The 23,925-nt window shown below is 45.5% G+C and overlaps 1 protein-coding gene across 1 annotated transcript; it reads right to left on the reverse strand.

The window, feature by feature from the left end:
- Positions 1–5,991: 5,991 nt before the first annotated feature.
- LOC311184047 (organic anion transporter 7-like) lies at positions 5,992–18,047 on the reverse strand (the record flags this gene model as incomplete). Its single annotated transcript, XM_084253843.1, has 9 exons — positions 5,992–6,199; positions 6,741–6,849; positions 8,165–8,379; positions 9,022–9,137; positions 9,760–9,883; positions 10,580–10,748; positions 10,851–11,005; positions 16,591–16,694; positions 17,646–18,047. 9 exons carry the CDS (start codon positions 18,045–18,047, stop codon positions 5,992–5,994), a joined length of 1,602 nt encoding a protein of 533 aa, XP_084109969.1.
- Between the last annotated feature and the right edge of the window lie 5,878 nt (positions 18,048–23,925).

Here is a 23,925-nt window from a genome sequence, read left to right on the forward strand (position 1 = left end):
TGTGATCGATCCTGGAGAATGATCCGTGTGCGCTTGAGAAAAATGTGTACTCCGTTTTTTTGGGGTTTAGTGTTCTATAGATGTCTGTTAAGCCCAAATGCTCTAGGTCCTTATTTAGAGCTTTAGTTTCTTTACTTATTTTTTGTCTTGTTGATCTATCCATTGTTGATATTGGTGTGTTGAAGTCTCCCACTACGTATGTGTTTTCTCTGATGTCTGTTTTCAGAGAGGACAACAGTTGTCTGATATATTTTGGTGCTCCTTCGTTTGGTGAGTATATGTTAATGAGTGTTATTTCTTCTTGAAGTATTGTCCCCTTAATCATAATGTAGTGACCATTGGGGTCTCTTTTTATTTTTTTGAGTTTGAAGTCTGTTTTATCTGATATAAGTATAGCTGTTCCTGCTTTCTTTTTTGGCCCATTTGCTTGTAGGATTGTTTTCCATCCTTTGACTTTGAGCCTATTTTTATCTTTTGTAGCTAAATGTGTTTCCTGGAGACAGCAAAAGGTTGGGTTTTGTTTCTTAATCCAGGCTGCAACTCTGTGTCTTTTTATTGAAGAGTTTAGTCCATTTACATTTAGAGTTAATATTGATATGTTAGCATCTGTATTTGCCATTATGTTTGTCTTTCTTTTGATTTTATTCTTTTAATAACTTTTTTTTTTTGGTCTTCTTTCATTGTTATTCGTCCCTCTGAGGTTCTGGTTTTAGGATTCCTTGTAGTATTTTTTGGAGTGGGGGTTTATTCGTAATGAAATTCCGGAGTTTCTCTTTGTCTGTGAAGGTCCATATTCTTTCTTCATGGAGGAAAGAGAGCTTTGCGGGATAGAGTATTCTTGGTTGGCATCTGTTTTCTTGGAGTCTGTTGACTATGTCCCTCCACTCTCTCCTTGCCCGTAGTGTTTCTTCATAGAAGTCTGATGTCAGCCTGATTGGTTTTCCTTTGAATGTTATCTGTTTCTTCCCTCTTGTCAGCTTCATTATTTTTTCCTTGTCCTGGATTCTTGGGAGCTTTACTATTATGTGTCTTGCTGTGTTTTTCCTTTCGTCGTGGAAGTTTGGTGTTCTTCTTGCTTCTTGTATATCAATTTTCAGCTCCTTCTTCGCATTTGGGAAGTTCTCTTCAATTATCTCCTGGAATATTTTCTCTGTTCCTACATCTCTCTCCTCTCCTTCTGGAATTCCTATAACTCTTATATTTCCTTTCCTCATGGAGTCAGATAGTTCCCGAAGTCTTTCTTCATTCTTTTTCCTTCGTACTTCTCTTTCCTTTTCTGTTTTGGTTCTTTTTATTTCTGTGTCTTCAAGAGAACTTATTCGTTCTTCCATTTCATCTATTCTGCTTTCCTTGCTTTTCCCAGAGTTCTTTAGTTCCTCCATTAATTCTTTGATCTCCTGCATTTCTTTTACTTCCCTCTTTAGGGACTCAATTTCATTTTTCTGACCATTGTTTTCCCTCTTTAGGGACTCAATTTCCTTCTTCTGATCTATCACTTTTTTAATCATGGCAATTTTAAATTCTCTTTCTGGAAGGCTCAGAAGTTCTTCCAAGTTGCTGGCGTTGCAATCTGGGGAGTGGTTTTCTTTTTGTGGTGTGCTTCTTTCCTGAGGAGCTGTTAGGTTGCGTGTGGTTCTTCTACTCCCTACTGTCTGTTTTCTAATTTGTCGTATGCGTTGGGACACTGTGTTGCTCGGACTGACTGGCATCTTGGGTGAACTTCTCCGCTCCCCTCTGGCTCTTCCAGGAGCCATCTCTGTCTTCTGGGGGAGCTTTCTGCAGGTTTTAGGCAGTTTTTACTGAAGAAATGTCCCTGTTCTCAAATGGCAAAGCGGGATGCAGTCCCTGCGCCTCCGGTTTCAGGCACACTCTTCTGCGCACCCGGTCTGCCCCGGACGTGGGTGCCTGCTCCCTCTGTGGGCTCAGACTGCTGGTCGGAAGGGGCCTGGCGTGGGCTAACTTCCCGGCTGGCCACTCGGTCCTCTAGAAGCCTTCTGCCCTTTTCAAGCAGTCTTAAGAAATTTCCTGTTCTATGGGGTGTTAGTGACTTTTTTTTTCCTGGTCGCTAGGTGGCGCCAGAGATCTCTCCTATTGTCCTTGGGGGGGCTGTTTTTCGCCTCCCCCCACCCCGTGGGACAGGGAACAGAGCGGGAATGGTAGGGTTCACCTCAACAGTTTTGGGGTGCTGTGTCTGCCTTGTGCCCCACCGTCGTGGAGAACCCACGCCCCGAATTTTTGTGCCCCGGGTCTCAGTTCAAAGCCCTCAGTTCCAGGACGCGGGCTGTAGCCCAGTTCAGTGGCGCGGGAATGGCGCCTTTTGCACCGCTCCCGTACCTGGGCGCCTGGTTCCTGCTTACTCAGGGAGGGACCTTCACCTCAGTGAGGACCTCCGCGCGTCTCCCCGCAAGCCTAGGTTGCAGGCGCGGGTACCTGGGCAGCCGCGATCCAGGTCTGCATTTGCTTTTCAAGCGCGCCAAGCGCGCCACTTTTCCGCGCCAGCTTACCGGCAGCCCGGGCTGTGTGCGCGTCTCCCGGGGTCTTTGTTCTTCTCTAATGGCGCCCGGAGCCGTTCGCTCACTGCCGCAGCGAATCCTGCAGGGTTCGCCTCAGCTCCCATTCACGGGGTGTGGTGGCTGAAATAGTTCCTTTCCACTCACAGTCCCGCTTGCTGCGTCGTTTGTTCTTGGTGGCCGTTTTGGTTTGTTGTTTCCCTCCTCTCTGCCGGTCGGAGAGTGCCGCCTCTGTGGGCGGGGGAGGGGAGCAGGGTTCTGCGCTTCCCTCCCTTCTAGTCCTCTTTTATGGCCACTTTCTTCTTCGGGCAGTTTGCTGGCGTCACCCGTTTATCTTCCGTGTCCCAGTTCTCACTGGGACCTGCCGCTTTTCCTCCCTATTAACTTTTTTTAATGGGAGATCTTACTCGCAGCGTCTCCTCGCCGCCATGTTGCTCCGCCCCCTTTATGATGGTTTTTAATTCCTTAGCAAGTCATATATCTCTTTTCTTTAGTTCAGTTTCTGGAGATTTCATTGGTTCATTTAAATGTATCATGATTTTTTATTTCTTTGCATATCTTATTTTTTGTTTGGAGGATTTCTGCAGCTGAAGAATCAGCCACTTCTCCCAGATTTTGTAGCTTGGTTTCATCAAGGAGGTCCCTTCTACAAGCCTTTTCTTGGTATGTGCCCTCTCTGGCTTGTGTGTGGAGTCTGCTTGAAGTGGTTTTCTGGTTGTTGTTGTTGTTTTTAACTCAGTAGCTCCCCCTGGTGTTTACATGTGATATTGATACCTAGTCAACGCTGCTGCAAATCCCTGTCCTGGGAATCCATCTAGTATTTCTCTGAGGGGTTGAATGTTCAGGTGCCCGGTGGTCATCGTGGCTGGCTTGCTTCATATTTATACCTAGATATAGGTCAGACAGCTCCTAGTCCCACTTGCAATGCCCCTAAAAGTCAGTTGTATGCAGAATCTTTTGGTTTCCTTTCCCAGAAGAGATGGGAGTTGGTAGTTTTCTCTCAAATGCACCCCGCGAAGAGGTGTGGGAGTGGGGCACAGGCCAGAGAGAATGAAGAGTGCCAGGATGCACCTGACTGGTTGACTGGGTGGGTTTTCTGTTCATCTGATGTATGGGAATTTTTAAACTGGTTTCTGGATGTCTTAGAGGTATTTTATCATTTTATTGATAACTGTGGGGAAGGAGGACTTAGCTGGGGCTTCTTATTTTGCCATTTGCTGACATCACTCACAGAATTAATCACTCACAGAGTTTTTATGTTGACTTGGTGCCAGCAAGTTTCCAAAGAAGCGTGAGAAAACGCTTATTAGAAACGGGAGGAACGAGGATTCTTATTAAACAGAAGCAGAAAGCTTAACAGCACTTTCCCTACTGATAGGTCAGAAGTAGAAAGTGAACTTGAACATAGCTAAGAAAATTTTCATGTAAAATGTTGACGATGTTACATGGTTTCTTCTTGCTGGCTTGAGAAAAAAATAATGAAAGAACTACCAAAGTCAAAAGAACCAGGACATAATGATTTTCAGTGTTCTTCTTTCTTGAAAGAAAGTGAGCTAAAATTGAGCTCACTGCTGAGGGGTACAGCAGGCAAGACAGGAGAGGTCTGCTGCACCATATGGATCAGCTCCCGGCCGGGGATCAAACTTAGGGCACAGTGGCTGGCGATAGCTTGACAGTGCTGAGACTTAACCACTGCACCACCAGGGAGGCCCTTGTGTTTCCAAAAAATTATTCAACAGCAGGCAACAAGACCCACAGGACCGAAGCCTAGGGAGGAGCTAGATACTCTTTTTTTTTTTTTTTTAAGATTTATTTTATTTATACAAGAGCCGGGGTACAGGCCAGATGTATGGGAGGGTGAGAGTATTTACCAGAGACAGAGTGGGGACCGGAATAGGCAGACTGATGAGATACACTGCTGAGGGGAGCAGTGGGCAAGACAAGAGAGGTCTGCTTGCCATGTGGGCATCGCCGCGGCCAGCGGGGATCAAACCAGCACTGCAGAGGCTGCGGACAGCTTCACAGTGCTGGGCTCAACCGCCTGCACCACCAGGGGGGCTTGGAGCCAGATACTCTTTAGGCTAGAAGGTGTTAAACAGGTCAGTTAATGATCCAGATGGCAGGACACTCTATCTGGTGATACCTTCGGAGGGAACGACTGATGTGGTTGAGCTTCTCAGGGGTAATGTTCTCTGTGACATCAGAGAAGAGATGTGATGATGTCATCTATTTCTCTACCAATGAATTGGAGAAGAAGCAATGTTTTTAATGTTCTATCTTTCTATTAGAAATGTTAGGTATCTACAGTTATGTAAATTATTGTTTCCTTCAAAAGTGTTAGGATTTTTCTCAAACTTAAGATTCATTGTAGGTTTTTTTTAATATGTATAGTAATTTACTACTGCAATTGTAAATGGGACTCATTTTTCCATTACATCTTTTTATTGATTTTCCAAATTTTGCCAATATCTGGGAGTGATCCCAGGTTCCCGCCCTTGTTCTTTGGTTCCCAGCGAGTTCCTGGAATGCCTTAAAATGGCGTCACTTTCACGGTGGGATCTTCCTGCTTGGCTTCTTTTGAGTCTTTTCTCCTGAGACAAAAATGATGAAAACAGCAAACAGATAATACAGAAAAAATGTGAAAGTACATGGGAAAAGCATATTGTACCGTCAGAGCAGGTGATCGCAGACACCAGCCCTGGCAAAGCCGTGGCCTCTGCCCTGAGGGCGGGGGTATGGCCGGTGTAGAGCCTGAGCTCTGGGGAAGGGTCAGGGCAGCTCTGGCACTTTCCACTCTAACCCTGGACGCCATGGCACTGGCAAGAGGGCAAGGGGTGCACACGGAGGCCCAGAAATCCTCCCCAGCCCCTGGTGATTTGAAAGAGCCACCGCTCCTGTTTCCCCTTTTCTCAAAGCTTTGATCCCAGTGGAGACGCGATGTTCTGACTCATGGACGGCCCAACCGGACTCCTCCCCATGAGCCGCCCTGTCCTCCCCAGCAGGACCCTGGCCACTCCCTGGTTCCCCTCACTCCTCAGTGACCAGGGCAGTCCTCACCCACAGGAACTGGCTTCTTGCGCTCCCCAGGCGCAGGCTATGGGGTGTGGGCTGAGAGTCTGGTGTTTCTGTGTGTGTGTGTGTGTGTCTGTGTGTGTAATGCCCTGGGGGTGTGCCTGCCACAGGGGGCACCTGGTGTTGGGCTCCTGGCCTCTACTGCCACAGGGGGCACCTGGTGCTGGGCTCCTGGCCTCTAAGCTGACAGGTGCATGCAGAGGGGTGTGTGGACAAGAGGATCTGGGGGCGGGGGATGTGACATCACTGTGGGGCGGGAGAGGAGGTTGTGAAACCTCAGGCACTGACCCATGCAGGTAGCTTAGGACCAGGCCTGTGGGGGCACAGTGACCTGGTCTTACGCATGTTCCTCCTTCCTCATCCTGGGTCAGTAACTTAACAGTCCCCAAGGAAGGCACAGCGGGGAGACTCACGTGTTCTCCACGTCCTGGATGGAGTCAGGCAGGGGCCGGTTCTTGGTTTCAGGCAGGAGGAGGATAACAGGGATAGTGAGGAGGGGGAGGGCTCCATAGATGATCCAGGGCATGTAGGGAGAGTACACCGCCAGGATCATCACCAGGGGGGCCAGGGCCGCCCCAGTACTGCCTGCAAGTCCCATGAAGCCTGAAGCTGTGGTCCTTGGGAAGCAAACAGCAACACCAAAAAGCTAGGCCTAAATCCACACGCGTGATTCATGGTTTAATATTTTGCATTGATTGCAGGAGACACCACAGCGGCGCTTAGGGAGGTTGACAATGGACTCTATATGATATTTATGCTCTTTCATTTGCTTGCAACTTTTTTTCAAGTGCACAAGTGCATTAAGTCATACATTAATTATCTTAAAAACACCTTTACTCTCAACACCTACCCTAGAGTGGTACAGAATATTATGTGCTCTCATAGCTTAAAGGGCTTGACGGGTGTCTGAAAAAAGTAGCTTTCAGTAAACCTTGGTTATAATTTTTTTTTAGAGAACAGAAAAGGTGGATTTTATTGAAATGTCCTGCAAGGGAGCAGGGTCAAGACGGGAGATAGCATCTGCCTGATTTTTGCAATAAATAACGCTGTTATAACAGATGCTTTTAATAACCCACCCATCTTAGTTTTCTTCCTGCTGGGTCAATTAGCTGGAGAAGGTCTGTTTTGATGCTGAGAGAGTTTCAGGAGATTGTGTACCTAATGACGGTGGGGATCAGCTCGTGTCCATGGGCAAAAGTGCAGATGACAGTTGCAGAAGATACACCTACTCCCAGCGTTGACAATGCCACGCGTAGGATCTGCATTTCTGGAGAGGGAGACAGTGAGAATCAGGAAGTCAGAGGTGAAGAAATGAGCACCCCATGAATGAGGAAGACCCTATGGGAGGCTCTGCACATGATCTGTTTACTGTAGGGAAAGCATGTGGTGGCAGAGAAGGTGGCAGAGCCGAGGAGCGGGACTCAGCTACATGCCACAGCTTAAGTAAAGAATAAAAATACAAGAGCTAGTGCATCAACTCTCCACGCACATCAGAGTCACAAGGATGGAGAGAGCAACGTGAATTCAGTGAGAGTTTTAAAAAATTATTCTATGAAGTGTCTCTTCTGCCCTTTATGTAGAATGGGTGACTGTCCTGTGAACAATTGCTGGAACAGGTAAAATTCAGCCATGTCTTTGAGAGTTTAAAACCCAAGCGTGTACACAGTACTGACATGCGGATGACAGTGTAGTCAAGGGCCAGGCAAGAATAGGGTTTGTGTAAATGGATCAGCTTGATCTGGAATATTATTTGTAGATTCAAAAATAAAGATCTGTATTAAAGGAAAGTAGATTTTGGAAACTTCTAAGAAGACATTTGCAGAATCAGCTTTCTAGCCATTTAAAATAAGTCCCAGTGTTCCACACTGGAGGGCTTGGTTGTAAGAGCAACATTGCTGACACTCGGACAGAATCGTACCTGGGAGTCAGGAGATGCAAGGTGACCACCTGGGGCCCTGGTCATTCAGTTGATCATTTGTTCTATCATCCTGTCATTTACATATGATCATTCAATTCAGTAAAATTAACTCAATGAGAAGCTCTAACTGCACAATGCCTTGTTCCTAGTATACACTTGTCTGCCTGAAAATCTGGGATTTTATAGCCTTGACATGAAGAAGACTTGCCTAACCAGACTGCTGTTACAGTGACCTAAAATGACACACGTGGGTCGACAGGCACAAGGCAGGGAGTAGCCTGTCCCTGAAGTTGCCACAGTTAGAAAGAGCCCAGTCCAAGGAAGTGACAGCATTGTGTCCTCAGGTGAGTTAAAATGACATATAACGACATGTTCCGTCACTTTCAACTCCAAGTGTGATGGGCCAGAGGGCAAGTGGCCAATGGCTGCCCTAGAGAAACCATCAGGAGAAAGTGCCCTGGCGGCCTCCCAGCGCTGACGGCCACGTGCTTGTGACTCTTCGTCAGCAACTTAGTGGCGGAATCAGCTCCCTGCCCACATCCCCAGACTGGTTTTGGGGGATCACGATGACCAAATTCTCTCTCTTGGCCTCACACAGGTGTGAGTGCAGCCCCGAGGAGCAGGGAGAGCCACTCCCTCTCTTGGGCTTGTGGTCTTTTCTCACCTTGAGGCAAAAATGTGCTGGTCAGAAGGCAGAGCCCCAGGAGGGACGTGAGAAGGATCTGGCTGGCTCGGCGGCCCATGTGATTCAGCACCAGGAGGGCCACGTAATTGGAGGGGAGGTTGACGACCCCAAAAAGCACCTGGAACAGAAACACGTTGCTCCCCATGTGCTGGAGGTGGAGAGCCAGGCCGTAAAAGGGCATGTAGAAGGCAAATCTGTGGAGACCGGAAGGAGAAAGGTCAGGCGTCGGCCTGCGTCCCGCAGGGGACAGTGGTAAGGCTGGCCGGGGGTGGGGACTGGTGTTCAGGTGTGACTCAGAGTCTGCGTTGGTCATTTCTCTGCGTGGTGAGGCTCTTAAGCTGTCATAAAACTTGTGTGAGGAGGGAGCTCGTAGTTAGGTTTTGTGGGGAACATTACTGAGAAACATAACGGAGCTTCTGGGGGGCTTGTTTTCTCTCTTGATCTTGGGGGTGTTTGCCTATTTACACATGGAACTGTACCGGCTGTAGGTGTGCTTTACACTCTGGAATTTTCCTTCAATGAAAATGAAATAATGTGAGGAAATAAACAGTGAAGGAATTTTTAAAGCCAAAATGTTCCATGAATGAAGCTCTCAGCTCCCATTTCTGGAACAGCCTGTTGCAGTGATTGAGAGACAGAACTGACTGGGTAATTAGTTCTTGGCCAGTGTTTTGTTTGCTCTTATTTTTTGTTTTGTTTGTAGCTCGCTGGCCATCTCTAAACTTAGTGGTTATCATGATGGTTTCCTCCCTTTGATCTGTGGTCTGTCCCCACCGCAGCCCCTGAGAGGATTTGCATCTCCCTTCCTTTAACATGCCGCGCAGCATCATGCCTACCTCACAAAAGATAGGAAACAGACCCTTTTCCGAAGGTTGGGTGTTCGGAACAAGTCAAACACAGAATGTTTTTTCTGTATGGCCTCCAGCTCCTCCTGCATGGCAGATCTCAAGACCTTTAACAGCAACAAGAAACTGTCAGCTGCCACAAAATGGCAGGCATGGAAGCCCCCACAGAGGACCAGGGAGGCAGCTTGCTACTATATGCAGTGGAAAACACAGACACTGATAATACAGCCACCACTGTAAAAGGGGCAGGGAAAATGAATGACAGAGGGGCCTCCCTGGTGGCGCAGGTGTTAAAGTCTCAGCGCTACAAAGCTATCGCCAGCCACTGGGCCCTGAGTTCAATCCCCAGCCAGGGAGCTGACCCACACGGCGCAGCAGATCTCTCCTGAGTCCCTGCTGCTCCCCTCAGCAGTGTATCTCAGTAGATCTGCCTGTTCTGCTCCCCACTCTGTCTCTGGTGAATCCTCTCACCCACTTCCCACACCTCTGGCCTATACCCCAGCTCTTGTGTGATAAATAAATAAAATAAATCTTAAAAAAAATGTGCACAGTTTTCTCAGCAACCGCATGTTCTTTCTTAATGTGACCCCAGCCATGCTGACAGCCACTGAGAACCAGGACAATGAGTTAAGAAGACCCAGACCCAGATCTGTGTCCCACCCTTTGCGGACACCAAATAGCGTATATGTCAGTCACCCCCACCCCACAGCCACCCCATCTCCGGCTCACCTCCATGGTCAGGGTGCTGCCTGCATTCTTTATGCCGTTCCTGTGTGCGGCCTTTCGAAGCTCCTCCAGGCCCTCCTCGAGTTTGTTGGTGATGATCAGCCACCGGGCAGACTCTGCCAGCCACCTGCTCAGAGAAGACAGAGGTGCAGCCCACTCTCGCTGGCTTATTTTTCACATAACCCGTGTGTTGAAACGCCTCTCTGCTTCTGCCTGGGGCCGGCTCTTGCTTGATTACACTAGGGGACATGAGCTAATGTCGCCTGTACCGTAACTAGGAAAATGTGAGAGTGGCATCTCTGCAGCGCACTTTGCCGTGGGAGTATAGAGTAGGAAGTGCTTTGGTTCCTTACCCAGGGGATCTGACACATTTTAGCAAATAAAAATAATTCAGATGAGCAGTGAATTGTGTAATGATTGAGTCTATGATGCAATATTTTGGAAATCCTTATACCAAAAAGTGTTTGAAATTTCACTTCAATGAAACACCCTGTATTCTGATCAGCTAGTAAATAAAAATCCAGAGCTCTCAGATAAATAGATATTTTACATACACCACAAATAATTTCTGGTTCAATTATGCTCCACGCAGTCTTTGAGATACCATACCAAAAATATCTGTTGCTTATTTGAAATTCGAATTTAACTGAACGCCTTTGGAATTACCTGACGACCACGCCTGCTCTGCTTCTTGAGTTGAAAGTAGGGCACAGATGCGTGGGGCATGCGCTCAAGTGCTGACTCAGCACCACACACAATTCCTGGGTCCTGATTCTGTGTCTTGCCTGCCAGGGTCCTCTAAGACCAAGGAAGGAGCTTATACCTTGAGAAAAGAAAGATGACGAATAATGGCACAGAATACACCAACTGAAGGGTCTGCCAGTCTCGAATGGCAAAGGCCAGTCCTCCCAGGAGCATCTGTCCGATACAAGCAGCACAGATGGTCATTGTCATCCCCATGGCCTGGAACTGGGGCACCGTCCATTCCACGACTGGAAGAGAACACAGAAAGGGCTTTGACTTCAAACAAAGTTAGGATTTCAAAGTCGACGTTAAGCCTTGGAAAATGTCAAAGATCTAAAGTTTTCACTTACTAAGCACAGAACAGTTCGTCAGGATGTTCATGGTAGAAAACCCAGCCAAGAAGCGCAGGGAGCAGTAAATGGGGAAGGTGGGGGCGAAGGCTGCACAGGTATCCGCAATGGCGAGCTGCAGGAAGCACCATCTGAGGGTCAGCCTCCTCCCGAACCTGAGAATCGGTCACGGACAGACATTCAAAATATTTAGCAACAAGAACGTCAGGGGCACTGACCAGTAATAACAGACTCTGGCACTGAAGCGGCCCCACGGTCTTCTTGCTACGTGTATCCATCCTTGAGCGGGGGGTGGGGAGGGTGGGGTTTGTGGGGTGTGGGGTGTGGTGGTGGTGGGGAAGATGGCTGCCTGAGTATTTATGAGCTGAATATCATCGTAGGGGTCATATTTGAGGTTGTTATTTTCCAGCAGGTCAACACTTTCGATGCTGTTTTTCCACTGCTTGGTATTTCCTGCTGTCTGACTAATAGGCACTTCCAAGCTATTGTATCCTGACATAAGACCTGACTTTCTCTTCAATGTGTTCTTTCCTCTGTTTCTTCAACTCATTAAATTCATCACTTATCCATTTGCTCCGATGAAGGTGTACAGATCATCCTTGATCCTCTATTTGCCAAACCAGAGCCTCCTTAAAATTCTGAAACCACGAGGAAGTCCTATTGTGTCAACCTACAAATTATGTCCCAATCCAGTTACTTGTTACATTTCCACAGACACCTTCTTGATTCAAAGTCCCACCATATTTCCTAAGGATGATTTCCATAGCCTCTTATGTGGTTCTCCCTGTTAATTATCAAAGGACATTGAAGAATGAATATTTTCAATTTTGTATCAATGTTTATATTAAAAGCCTCTACTGGGACTTAAACACTACCACCTCTTCAGAAAAGAACTATAACCCCTGTACATTACACAAAAGCAACTACCTGAACATAATGGAGAGAAAGCCGAAGCAGTCAGCTGTGCTGGGAGGGCCAGTGGGGAGCAGGAGATGGAATATGCTGAGTGCCTGGCTGCCAGCCTGGAGGATGGGGCGGTAACACTGTAAGTGAAGTGATGGATGGAGGTGCGTGGGGGCGGTGCCTGTCATCCTGTTGGTTTAGAGAACCAGGTCACAGAAGGTGGGAACTTGGGAACACCGACATGAGTGAGGGTTAGAGTCATGGAAAGCTCAAAGACAGAACCCCTATACCTGCCACTCGTCCGCAGTGACCGATGAAACAGAACATGGCAGAAGAAACTCAAGGCAGGTCAACTAAGAACAAAAGTTGGAATTGAGATCAGAGCTGCTGTCAAAGCTGCTGTCGTTTCAACCTCAGGCATGAAAAGGACTTGCTAATGGGAAGAATCCATGCTTGATGAATAATAATGAAAATAGAATGTTCACACTAAGTATTGATATTTTCAAGACATAATGCAAGGTATCTTTGTATGTAAAGAGCCAAAGAAAGCAAAAATCTTTTCCAAGAGAATGGAAATCATTCAACTCTTCTGAGAGGAGACAAATTTGGGAAGTAATAAGCATTTTAAAGTGGTGATAGAACGATCCTCAAAGATGTAAATAAACTATGATCAATATGTGAAAATCACAGCTGATTAGAAAAATAATAGGCACTCTCAGTCGAGAAAGCATAACAAAAAAACCAAAATAATTGAATTTCTGGGACTGAAGAAGTCCAATTTCTGATGTAAAACTTCACTGGATGGGTTGGAGAACTACGTGGACGCACGCGCGAGAGAGAAATGTGCATTTGAGGAGCGGTCAATAGAGATTATAGAAGACGAATAACTGAGAAAATAATGATTAAAGAAAACACACAGCCTTGGAGTGCTGTTATACTAGAAGTCAGTAAACATTTCTTAGAAAGGTCAAGATAATTATTACCCGAGGTTTTGTATGCCACATACTATCTCTGTGACGTGTTGCTTTTCTTCTTTTAAGCTAACTTCTGTGATTCCTTTTTTAAAATAGATTTTTTAAGAGCAGTTTTAGGTTGACAGCAACATCGAGCAAAAGGTGCTGAGATCTCCCAAGTCCCTCCCTGTCCTCACCATGTGCAAACTACTCAGTGTCCACACCCTGCAGCCCGATGATTCTTTTTTTTTTATTTTTTTTTATTTTGTTTTTGTTTTTGTTTTGTTTTCTTTTTTTGTTTTTGTTTTTTTTCTTTTTTTTATAAATAATAAATTTTATTTTTATATTCCCCTATACAATTGCAACCCCCCATTCTGACCCCAATCCCTCCCCTTCCGCCCCCCACTCCCCCAAAAAGTGTCTCTGGTTCATAGTTTTTTGTTGATTTTGATTTTCACTTTCTTATAGTTATTCATTTTCCTGGTCTCTTATTTAAGTTTTCTAGATTCCTGCTATGAGTGAGACCATTCTTTTTTACAATTGATGAGATGCAATTTGCAGCAACCGGGATGGACTGGAAGGGATCATGCTTAGCAAAATAAGTCAGAAAGAAAAAGAAAAATACTGGATGGTCTCACTCATAGCAGGAATTTAGGGACCAGGAAAAAGACTAACTATAATAAAGAAAAAATCAAAATCAACAAGCAACTATAAACCAAAGACACACTACGGGGTAAGGGGGTGAGGGGAGAGGCAGGATTAGTGTCAAAATAAGGGGATGCAATTGTATGGGGAATATAACCAAAATGAAAATGCATACATTGTGCAAAAATGAAAAATGATGTAAGAATTATATAAAATAAAATATTTTAAAAAAAACAATTCGTGAGAGACAATCAGTAAGTCATAACCCCTCAATGTCCATCTTTACTTTAGGGTACACTATTCATTCTATGGGTTTTGACATGTGAAAAATGACATGGACCCGCCTCTCCAGTATCCAGTGGGGGAGTCTCATTACCCCCAATGTCTCTGTTTCATGCCTATTCATATATTTCTCCTCTGTCAACCACTGACACTTTACTGTCTCCATAACTTTGACTTTACCAGAATATCTGTACAGCTGGTGTCACCCAGTATGTAGCCTTTTCAGATTTCTTTCACTTAGTGATATGCATCTAAGTTTCCTTCATGTCTTTTTTTAAAAAAGATTTATTTTATTTATTGATGCATACCAGGGCTGGGGTGTAGGCCAGAGGTGCGGGGGTGGGTGGTGGTAGGGAGGTGTGAGGATTCACCAGAGACAGAGTAGGAAGCAGAACAGGCTGATCCAATGAAATACACTGTTGAGGAGAGCAGCGAGTGAGCCAGGAGAGGTCTGCTGCACCATGTAGTAGCTCCCTTGCTGGGGATTGAACTCATGCTGCAGTGGCAGGTGAGAGCTTCATAGTGCTGAGACTTAACCCCTTGCACCACCGGGGAGGCCTTCCTTCAAGTCTTTTAATGGCTTAATAGTTTATCTCCTTTTTGCACAGAATCATATTCCACTGTCTGGATACCCCACAGTTCAGCTACTGAAGGATACCTTGGTTGCTTTCAAGTTTGGGCCATTGTGAATCAGGCAGTTTAAGGACCCCACCCACGTGCAGGTGTGTGTGTGGACAGAAGTCTTCACCTCCCTGGGTCAATGCCAAGGTACATTATTGCTGCATGTATATTGTTTATTGCTCACTGTTATTGTTTGGTGAGAGTCTGCTTAGCTTTGTAAGAAGCTGAAAAAATTGGCTCAAAAGCAGTTGTATTTTGAATTTCCATCAGCAATGAATGAGATTTCGTTTCCTCTTGCTCTTCATCCCCACCTGCATTTGGTGTTGAAGGTGCTTGGGATTTTGGCCACCCTAATAGGTGTGCAGTGTACTGTTCTTTTCCTTCCTCAGACCAAAGAACTTCAACTGTCTTAGTCTCAGTTTCACTAGTTTTTCCATGTTGTCCATATTTCAATATAGGTACTGATTGAAAATTACATTAAGGTCTGTTAAAAAGTCTGGTTTCTGGGGCCTCCCCTGGTGGCACAGCAGTTGAGTGCTGGGTTGCAAAGCTGCCTGCAGCCTCTGCAGTGCTGGTTCCATCTCCGGCCGCCAGCGAGGGTCACTCATGGCACGACAGACCTCTCCTGCCGCGCCCGCTGCTCCCCTCAGCAGTATATTTCATCAGTATATTTCATATTTCTGTTCTGTTCCCTGCTCTGGCTCTGGTGAATCCTCTCACTCTCCCGTGCTTCTGACTGTAACCAGTGCTTGTATAAATAAATAAATAAATCTTTAAAAAAAAAAAAAAGTCTGGTTTCTGGACTTCTGCAGGGAGTTTGCTATTTTCCTTCCAGACTTGGCTGGCCCCTTCTGTGCCTTTCCTGTGGGTCCCCACCAGAAAGTGCCTTAGACTTGTGGCAGGCTTTTGGGCCTCAGTGCTCCTGCTTTGGGCCAACCCTGTTTGGCTGGGCATTTACCCATGAGGGGACAGGTGACTTTGGGTGGTTCCTTGGGAAACTATCTGAACTATATCCTTCCTCTTTTTTTCTCTCTATTGCACACACAGTACAGTAGTATTTACTTTTAGTTTTTTGATAAAGTTCAAAGTCCTTAGATAATCTTGATCTCTGGATCAATTTAGTTCTCACTGCCACCTCCTGCTAGACTCCTTCTGTCCCCCATTTCTGCCACTTTATTGTCCAACAAAACTGGTCTAAGTTTTCACATGACACAACCACAGAGGGCTGTGTTATGGAACAGGAGGGATTGACACCAGCTCTGAGCCCTGCCACAAGTTACATTTACTGATACACGCTCACAATTTCCACTTCACAGACAGTCTTGTGCTCTTATGCTGGAAGATGGGAAGGGGCTCATTCCCCATATTCCTCAGAAGAGATTTGCCTGGGTGGCAGCAAGTGACCATCTAATTCACAAGAGGCACTGCAAGGCACAGGACGCTCCAAATGTCTAACACTACAAGTGGTAGCCATTGTCATTGCATGAATTACCCTATGTAGTTAAAGTTTTTTTTTTTAAAGATTTATTTATTTATTTATATAAGCACTGGGTACAGTCAGAAGCGCGGGAGGGTGAGAGAATTCACCAGACAGAGCAGGGATTAGAACAGGCAGACTGACGAGATACACTGCTGAGGGGAGCAGCGGGCAGCAGGAGAGGTCTGCGTGCCATGTGGGACCCTCGCCCGGTGGCTGGGGATCGAATTGGCGCTGCAGAGGCTGCGGGCAACTTCGCAACCCAGGGCTCAACCGCTGCGCCACCAGGGAAGCCCTAAAGTAATTTTTTTGCATAAGCAAAAAGCAAGGTTACTGGAACAATTTTTCTACATACCACCAAGACACACTGCATGGACACCCCAGGTCTACCCATCACACTTGGGCAACAAGGAGATGATGACCAGGCTCTGAAGAGCCACAGCATTCAGCTCACAGGTGCCAGGGACCACGTACAACCCCTCCCCAGCACCACCCATCTGTCAAGAGCTACAACACTGTTTTACATTATTTGTATCTTTAAACAGGATAAATCCCAAATCTCGAGACATCTTCTCAGTTCCCACATAACTTTTTTTCTTACTAAACCACATAGTGTGGTACCTTCTCTATCAATTTGACCTTAAAATGCCCCCAGGTCTGAGGGTATTGTTCTGGGTGCTAGACACAGGACTTAGAGCTGGCAGAGGAGCACTCACCACTTCTCCATTTGTGTTTCCAGAGCCTTGGGGACCAAGGCAGCCCCTGGGCAGTCTCATTTGTGGTAAGTTTCTTAATGGAAGAATGATTCCCTAGTTCCTGGAAACCCCAGGTGCAGAGAACTGTGACCCAGGGCACTCACCTGTCTGACAAATGGCCGAAGATGAGGCCTCCCACCAGCATTCCAGCCATGAACAGGAATTTGGCCATGGATTTCATTGACTGAGATTCACAAACCAGGTCCCACTGGAAGAGAAGGAAACCAGCAAAGGAAGCCCCACGCAGCTGTGACCACACTGCGGAATCCCAACTGAATCCTCTTCAGCAACTTAAGCATTTCTTCATCCCAGGCTCTGAGCTGGCCATGTCCCATTATCTGCCTTAGCTGACCTTTACTTCTCGTTTCAAACTCAGCTTCAACGTAACTTTCTCTGGAAAGCCTCTTCTAAACCCATAGGTCCAACCAGTGCCCTGTCTTACTCCATAGGAGCAGTTCCCACACTTGGCCACGGAGGCCACAGAACACAGTTGTTTCAGGAACTTTAAAAATATACTCCTCTTGGGCCTCCCCGGTGGTGCAAGGGGTTAAGCCACAATCCATGAAGCTGTCTCAGCCTCTGCAGCACGAGTTGCTTCCCTGGCTGGGGAGCTGACCACATGGCGCAGCAGACCTCTCCTGACTCACCAGCTCCTCCCCTCAGCAGTGTGTTTCAGTCAATCTGCCTGTTCTGTTCCCCACTCTGTCTCAGGTGAATCCTCTCACCATCTGCACCTCTGACCTGTACCCCAGTTCTTGTATGCATACATAAATAAATCTTTAAAAATAAAGGCGCTCCTCTTGCTTGTGGCTGCTCTGCGTGGTCTGTGCTCCACGGCTTTGATCAATCACCCCCCTCTCTGCAGTGGCCGACGCTGAGCTTGCTGGCTTTGCAACCCATTTTGAACACGTTCAATCAATTGCTCGCTTAAACTTTGACCTACCTACGAATAAAAGCCATACAATAGCAAGGCTGCCTCTATTTATTTTTCAGTTCGACTCATTACATATGTAGGCGTCTGGCAGTCGATGGAGAAGTATCCCTGCTCGCTGAACGGAGAAGGGGCGCAGCGCCAACCGGAGCCCGAACCCCGCTCACCCCCAGGGGGTCCCTAAACCAACCCCGCCCGCTCCTCCCGGCGGCCCGCGGGGCCTCTCACCTGGCTCACGATGGTGGCGGGGAAGGCGCTGCGGTCGTACACCCAGCCGTCCAGGCACGGCTCCGTGGCGGGCTCGCGGCCGGCGGGGACCGTCCCGTTCAGCCGCAGCAGCTGCCACTGCGGGTGGACGAAGCGGCGGCACTTGTCGGGCCTCAGGCTGGAGTCCAGGGGGATGGACACCCTCAGGAGGGCGTCCTGGCTGAGGGCCCCGGTGCCGTTAGCAGACGCCGTGAGGTTGTCCAGGATGGGGACCCAGCAGCGGTGCTCGGGGACGGCGGCCGTGAAGTTCTCCAGGAGAATGTGGGGGTACGCTAGGAAGGTGGAGATGCAAAGGAAAACCATCTGAAGGATCTGGAATCTCCCCAGGCTGCCGACTTCATCCAGGAGGCTATGAAAGGCCATCAAGACCAAACAGGGGGGTGCCCAAGAGGAGGCAAAGTGATTTTATTTGGAAAAGTTCAGAGGGAGACAGTATTTCCCTTGCACTACGTGGGTACTCTGGGCAGTGCCCACCCTCTCTTCACAGGCTTCGCCTCACCCACCGACGCAGGACCATGGATGTTGCTTCTCCAAGTTCGCTGGGAATCAGGAAGGGAGCTGTTTTCTTTAAAATCACAGAAATAGTTGATGAGCTACTTGCCCAGCAGTTGATAAACAAAACTGTGTAAAGGTTTGCCTTGGGAAAATCTCTTTGTTAGCAGTGCCCAGAGTGGCAGGAGACTTTGATCCCCCCACTCTGTGTACATAAAACAAACCTGCTCCATCACAGAGTCCTTGCAGAACTGTCGTTTTTGAGACTTGAAAATGACGTGTCTTTGCTTTTTTAATGAAAAGCACTAAAAGTAAGTGCTTTTCTTGTTGAGTATTAAATTTTGATCAAAAGCATAAGTGAAAATGATCCTGACTTAAAGCAAGTGAAACGTGGTGCAATCTTTCCCATTTGGGAAGTGACGTTCTATTTTAGGTCAAATCAATCAATGAATTCACATTGGAAACAAGAAGGTGGAAATGGCCGCCAAGCAGGTAGCGATGGAGGGCAGAGGGCTGGCCCAGCGGTTAGCGTGGATAGAGGTTGATTTTCGTGGGCTTATGTTTGTTAAGGTGGCATTTATGAGCACAAATGTGCTTGTCTAGAAATACAATCATGTGAAAGATACTGTCTTATGGGTCTTAGAGTCTAGTGTATCAGAGAGAGGTCCTTTTCCCAGTTGTAGCTGTGGGTCTGCTAGACTTAAGCGGCCTGTTCAGCCACCATTATGGCTACCTGCAGTTCTGCATTCCTATACAAAGGTCAGAATTGCCCAGTCAATCAGTCATAGCTGCCAAACCTTACAAGATGCCTTTCAAATAAATCAAGAGCAGAAAGCTTGATCACTCTGGGAAGGGTGTTCATCACCGAGGTATGACTGGGAACAGGGGGTGGGGGTGGGGTGGGGGCGAGGACCGATACATGACAAGGGACCCCAGAAGCTAATCAGTGGAATGCTTTGTTGATAAGATCAGGACCATGCCCCGGGGTCTGCGGTCTGGGTTTCAATTACAACACTTGGTCATCAAGCGGATAACATGGTCAGCAGACTCATGTCCCCCCAAGCCCTAGATGACATTCTTGAGTTTCACCATCCTTTTCTCCTTGTCCTCCTAACGCAAGTAGCTAATGCTGTATGATTATTCTATCAATAAAAACAGCCAGGATCTTACTCTCAGCAGCACCCTGCCTTGTGCAGCCTGCTCCACGACTCCCGACTCCCGTGTCTTTGGCAGTATGGTGTTGCCGGACGCAACAGTAACTACTCATTTAGTCTTTAAGGAAGAGACACAAAAAACAATTGCTTTAAGTACTACTCAGTGAGATGCTAGTGATTAAGAAATCCTTGAAAGAGCAGTAAGCTGTGGTTACTGGAAGGTTCAGCATAAAGTTCTTTCTTTTATCACTTGTTCTTTTTGTGTTGTATTAAAGATATTATTGCACAACCCAAAATCTTGAAATTTAGTCCTATGTTTTCTTCTAGGGGTTTTGTATTTAGGTCTCGGATTCATTTTGCATTCATTTCTATTCATGATGTGAGGTAGAGTTTTAAATTCATTTGTTGTGTAAGATATACAGGTGTCTCAGCATTATTTTTGGAGAAAACTTTTCTTTCACTTGATGAGCTTTCTTGGTTCCTTTCATGAAATTCATTCCACCATAGTGTTAGGGTTTAATCCTTATCTCTCAAATCTATTTCTTATTCTACATTGTGTAATTCTTTTTCTATGTGTTTGGCATATCCCAATAAAGAATCACACTGTCTTGGTGACTGTATCTTTGTAGAACATTTTGAAAATGAATACACATGTTTTCCAAATGGTGAAAATGAATACACGTTTTCCAAATTTAAAATCCCTTTTCAGAGCCTCCCCGGTGGCACAGCGGTTGAACCCTGGGTTGCGTAGCTGCCCGCAGCCTCTACGGTGCCAGTTCGATCCCAGCTGCTCCTCCACCACCGGAGGAGGGTCCCGCATGGCACGCTGACCTCTCCTGCTGCCCACTACTCCCCTCAGCAGTGTACTTCGGTCCTTCTGCCTGCTCTGCTCCTCGCTCTGGCTCTGGTGAATTCTCTCACCCTCCTGCGCTTCTGACTATACCCAGTGCTTATATAAATAAATAAATAAATAAATCTAAAAAAAAAATCCCTTTTCAATAAAAATACTCATTAAAGTTGAAATATAAATTCCTGAGCTTTATCAAGGGCATCTACCATAATCCCAGAGGTAACATATTCAACATTGAAAGCTTAATATTCCTATCTAAGATCAGAAACAAAGCAAGGATATCAACCCTGATCACCTTCATCTGGCATTTTAGTAAAGGTCCTACCCAATGTAAGAAAAGAAATAAAAGACAAATGATAAGAAAATAGCAAGTATAACTGTTCTTAAATGCAGATGATATAATTATATAACAGAAACTTTCAGGAATCCACAATAATGCTACTAGAACTAATGAGTGATTTATCAGAGTGGCAAATGTAAGCTCGATGTAAGAAGCTCAGTTTCATTTGAGTATAGTAGCAATGAATAATTAAATATTTTAAATATTAAAGTTCCAAATAAAAATGTCATAGCCCCCCCAAAAGAATATCTAAATTAATGGAGAGCAATATTATATTTATAGATGATAAAACAGAGTATTTTTTAAATGGTAATCTTACCCAAACTGCTCTATAGAGCAAAGGCAATCCCAACAAGAAACCCTAAAGACAACATTTTCTTGATTTATAATACCACAATGTGGTTTGTGTTTTTAGATTTATGTAAGTGGAATAGTATATAATGGTATATAATTACTGTACTTAACAAATGGTTTTGATGTTCATCTATATTATAGCTAGACCAGTTTTTCATTCTTTTTGCTATAGATAAATCTATTATATGAATATTTTGTGTTTTATTTATTTATGTTATTTTTAATGGCATTGTAGATTATTTCAAGCTTTGGGACAGTATAACCAGTAGAATTTGTTATTTAAAAAAAATCAATTTGATCATGATCCTCTCTGCACATAATTGTTTAGTGCTTTCCAATAAAATTCAAAATACACAGATTATCTTGATCACTCAACTTCACCTTCTTCACTGCTACTGTCTTCCACTTCTGCCCTGATCCATCAAGACAGGCCTAGCCGAAGTGTCTCATGACACTGTCACAGAGGGCTGGTTCATGGAATGTTAAAAATGAACGTTTGGACTCTGAACTCCTGCAGGGGTTACATTTGCTGTCAAAGATTCAGAGTTTACAGTGGCAGGTAAGCCAATAGAGGAATACAAGGGGCAGCTCAACTTGTTGAGCCCCATCTGTTGTGGTGTTTACATGATTGTAAAATTTTCTTTCCATTTCAGAAGAGATACTACAAGGCTGAGAACACCCGACACTTCTTATACCACCACCTGTGACTACAGTTGTTAGATTTATTGCCTAACGTGGTTGCAAAAACTTATCTCTACAGACCTGGTTTGCAAACACAAATATCAAGGTTCAGGTCATAATTGATCAAAATACCACCAGCGGCACCCTGCTATGTACCCCACAGGTTTCTACATGTGCCTATGCTGCACATGTGGGCAGTTAGGACACAGTGGGGGTGCACTGGGTGCTGAGAAGCAGCAGCTCACACTATTCCTAGTGATGGAACACGCCTCCTCTGACCAAGAGCTACACTGCTGCTTTCCACAGGTGGAATCCTGTTGGAGAAGCATCTTCTTTTCTGTCCTCAGGGGTAACTTTTTTTCATCATTCTAAACCCCATATTATGATACTTTCTCTCTAAACCCTGTCCTGAAAAACAGCGTAGAGGGAAAAAAATAACAACAATACAAAGCACAACAAAAGAAAACAAAAACAAACAGACAACTATAAACCAGCAGGTGAGGAGGAGGGAGAGGGATCAGAGGGAGGGAGGGAGGAGCTCAGGGGACTGTGGTGATGGTGCACGGGTGCATTGGTGGTGGAAATTCTATGGGGACTACACCTGAGAAAAGAAAGCAAACATTGTTTAAAAATGAACAATGGTGTAAAATATATAAAAATAAAAATAATTTAAAAAAAAACCCGTGCTGAGGGCCTCCCCTGGTGCGCAGTGGTTGAGTGCTGGGCTGCGAGGCTGCCCACAGCCTCTGCAGCGCAGGTTTGTTTCCCGGCCCCCGGCGAGAGTCCCACCAAAAAAAAAAAAAAACAAAAAAAAAAACAAAACCCGTGCTGAAATGCTCCCAGGTCTGATTGGATATGTCTTTATTGTGTCTTGCACAAGCACCCAAACCTTTAAAAGTAACCCTCACCACAGTGACTCTATTTTCCAATTTGCTTGTAGAACCCCAGGGACCAAGGCAACCTCAGTGTAAATTGTAACATATATTTTTATCAAAAGTATCATGTATTGGGGCCTCCCTGGTGGAAAGGGGTTAAAGACAGCGCTTTCAAGGTACTGCCAGGCACTACAGCACGAGTTGGATCCCCACCTGGCCACCCTCTGCTCCCTCAGCAGTGTATTTCAGTAGATCTGCCTGTTCTGTTCCCTACTCTCTCTGGTGAATCCTTGCACCCCCCCACACCTTTGGCCTGTACCCCAGTTCTTATGTGCATAAATAAATAAATCTTTAAAAAAAGTATCATGTATTATTGTGTATACTTGTATATCATGATACACATGTATATCTCACACACACACACACACACACACACACTAGAACATCTAAAAGTAAATCAAGAAACATATATATATTTGGCATTTTGTAGACTTATGACATAATCCACCAAACTCTGTTCCATATATCAGTCAGTTACATTCCAATTCCATGGACTCATCTTGTCTATTAGTAATTTATTAGTAAATTTAGAATCTTTTCCACTACTTGCCAAAAGTCTTTTCATAGAACTACGCGTTACTACAAATTATTATTTCATTTCAAATTAATTTTATGACTGTAAAAGACATTCATTTTTCCAGGACATATTTTTGCTACTTTGTTGATATAAAGGAAAATGCCTGGGTGTTTTCTTTCCTATTTTTTTTCCAGTTCACCAGCCAGCTCTTGACAGCTCCTTAAAATTTCGTCACTTTCATAGAGAAATCTTTTTCATTTCTTCTTCTTGAGAACTTTTGGCTGAAAAAACAGAGACAACTGTCAAACAAAGAACATACAACCATGCATCTGAAGGTGTCATCCCGCATCTCTGAGTTACATAGTGTGGTAAACCAATGTTACCTAAAAAAAAAAAAAAATCTGAAGGTAAAAAAACAGAAAAGACAAAAATACATTTGTTATCCTCAGGCATAATGGGGGCTGATACTCTGATCATAGATCTCTTATAACCCAGTAAAATCCATGAAGGATGGATCATGGGTTGAGCAGTTCCTGCTGCCAGTGCGGAATCAAGAAGGCAGATTTGACAGCGGCTGCTCTCACTTGGTTCTTTAGACCTCTGGCCAGTGACACCTTGGGAAAGTCTAGAGGTGGATTAAAAATCTTAAGGGAATCGGGCCTCCCTGGTGGCACAAGGGGTTAAGACACAACTTATGAAGCTATCCACAGCCACTGCAGCACAAGTTCAATTCCTGGCCAGAGAGTTACCCACACGGCGCAGCAGACCTCTCCTGACTTGCCCTCAGCAGTGTATTTCAGTAGAGCCACCTGTTCTGCTCCCCACTCTGTCTCTGGTGAATCCTTTCACCCCTCACACCTCTGGCCTGTACCCCAGATCTTGTATGCATAAATAAAAATAAATCTTAAAAAGTTCTTA

The sequence above is a fragment of the Talpa europaea genome, assembly GCF_964194135.1.
Source record: "Talpa europaea genome assembly, chromosome: 1".
Lineage (NCBI taxonomy): Eukaryota > Metazoa > Chordata > Mammalia > Eulipotyphla > Talpidae > Talpa > Talpa europaea.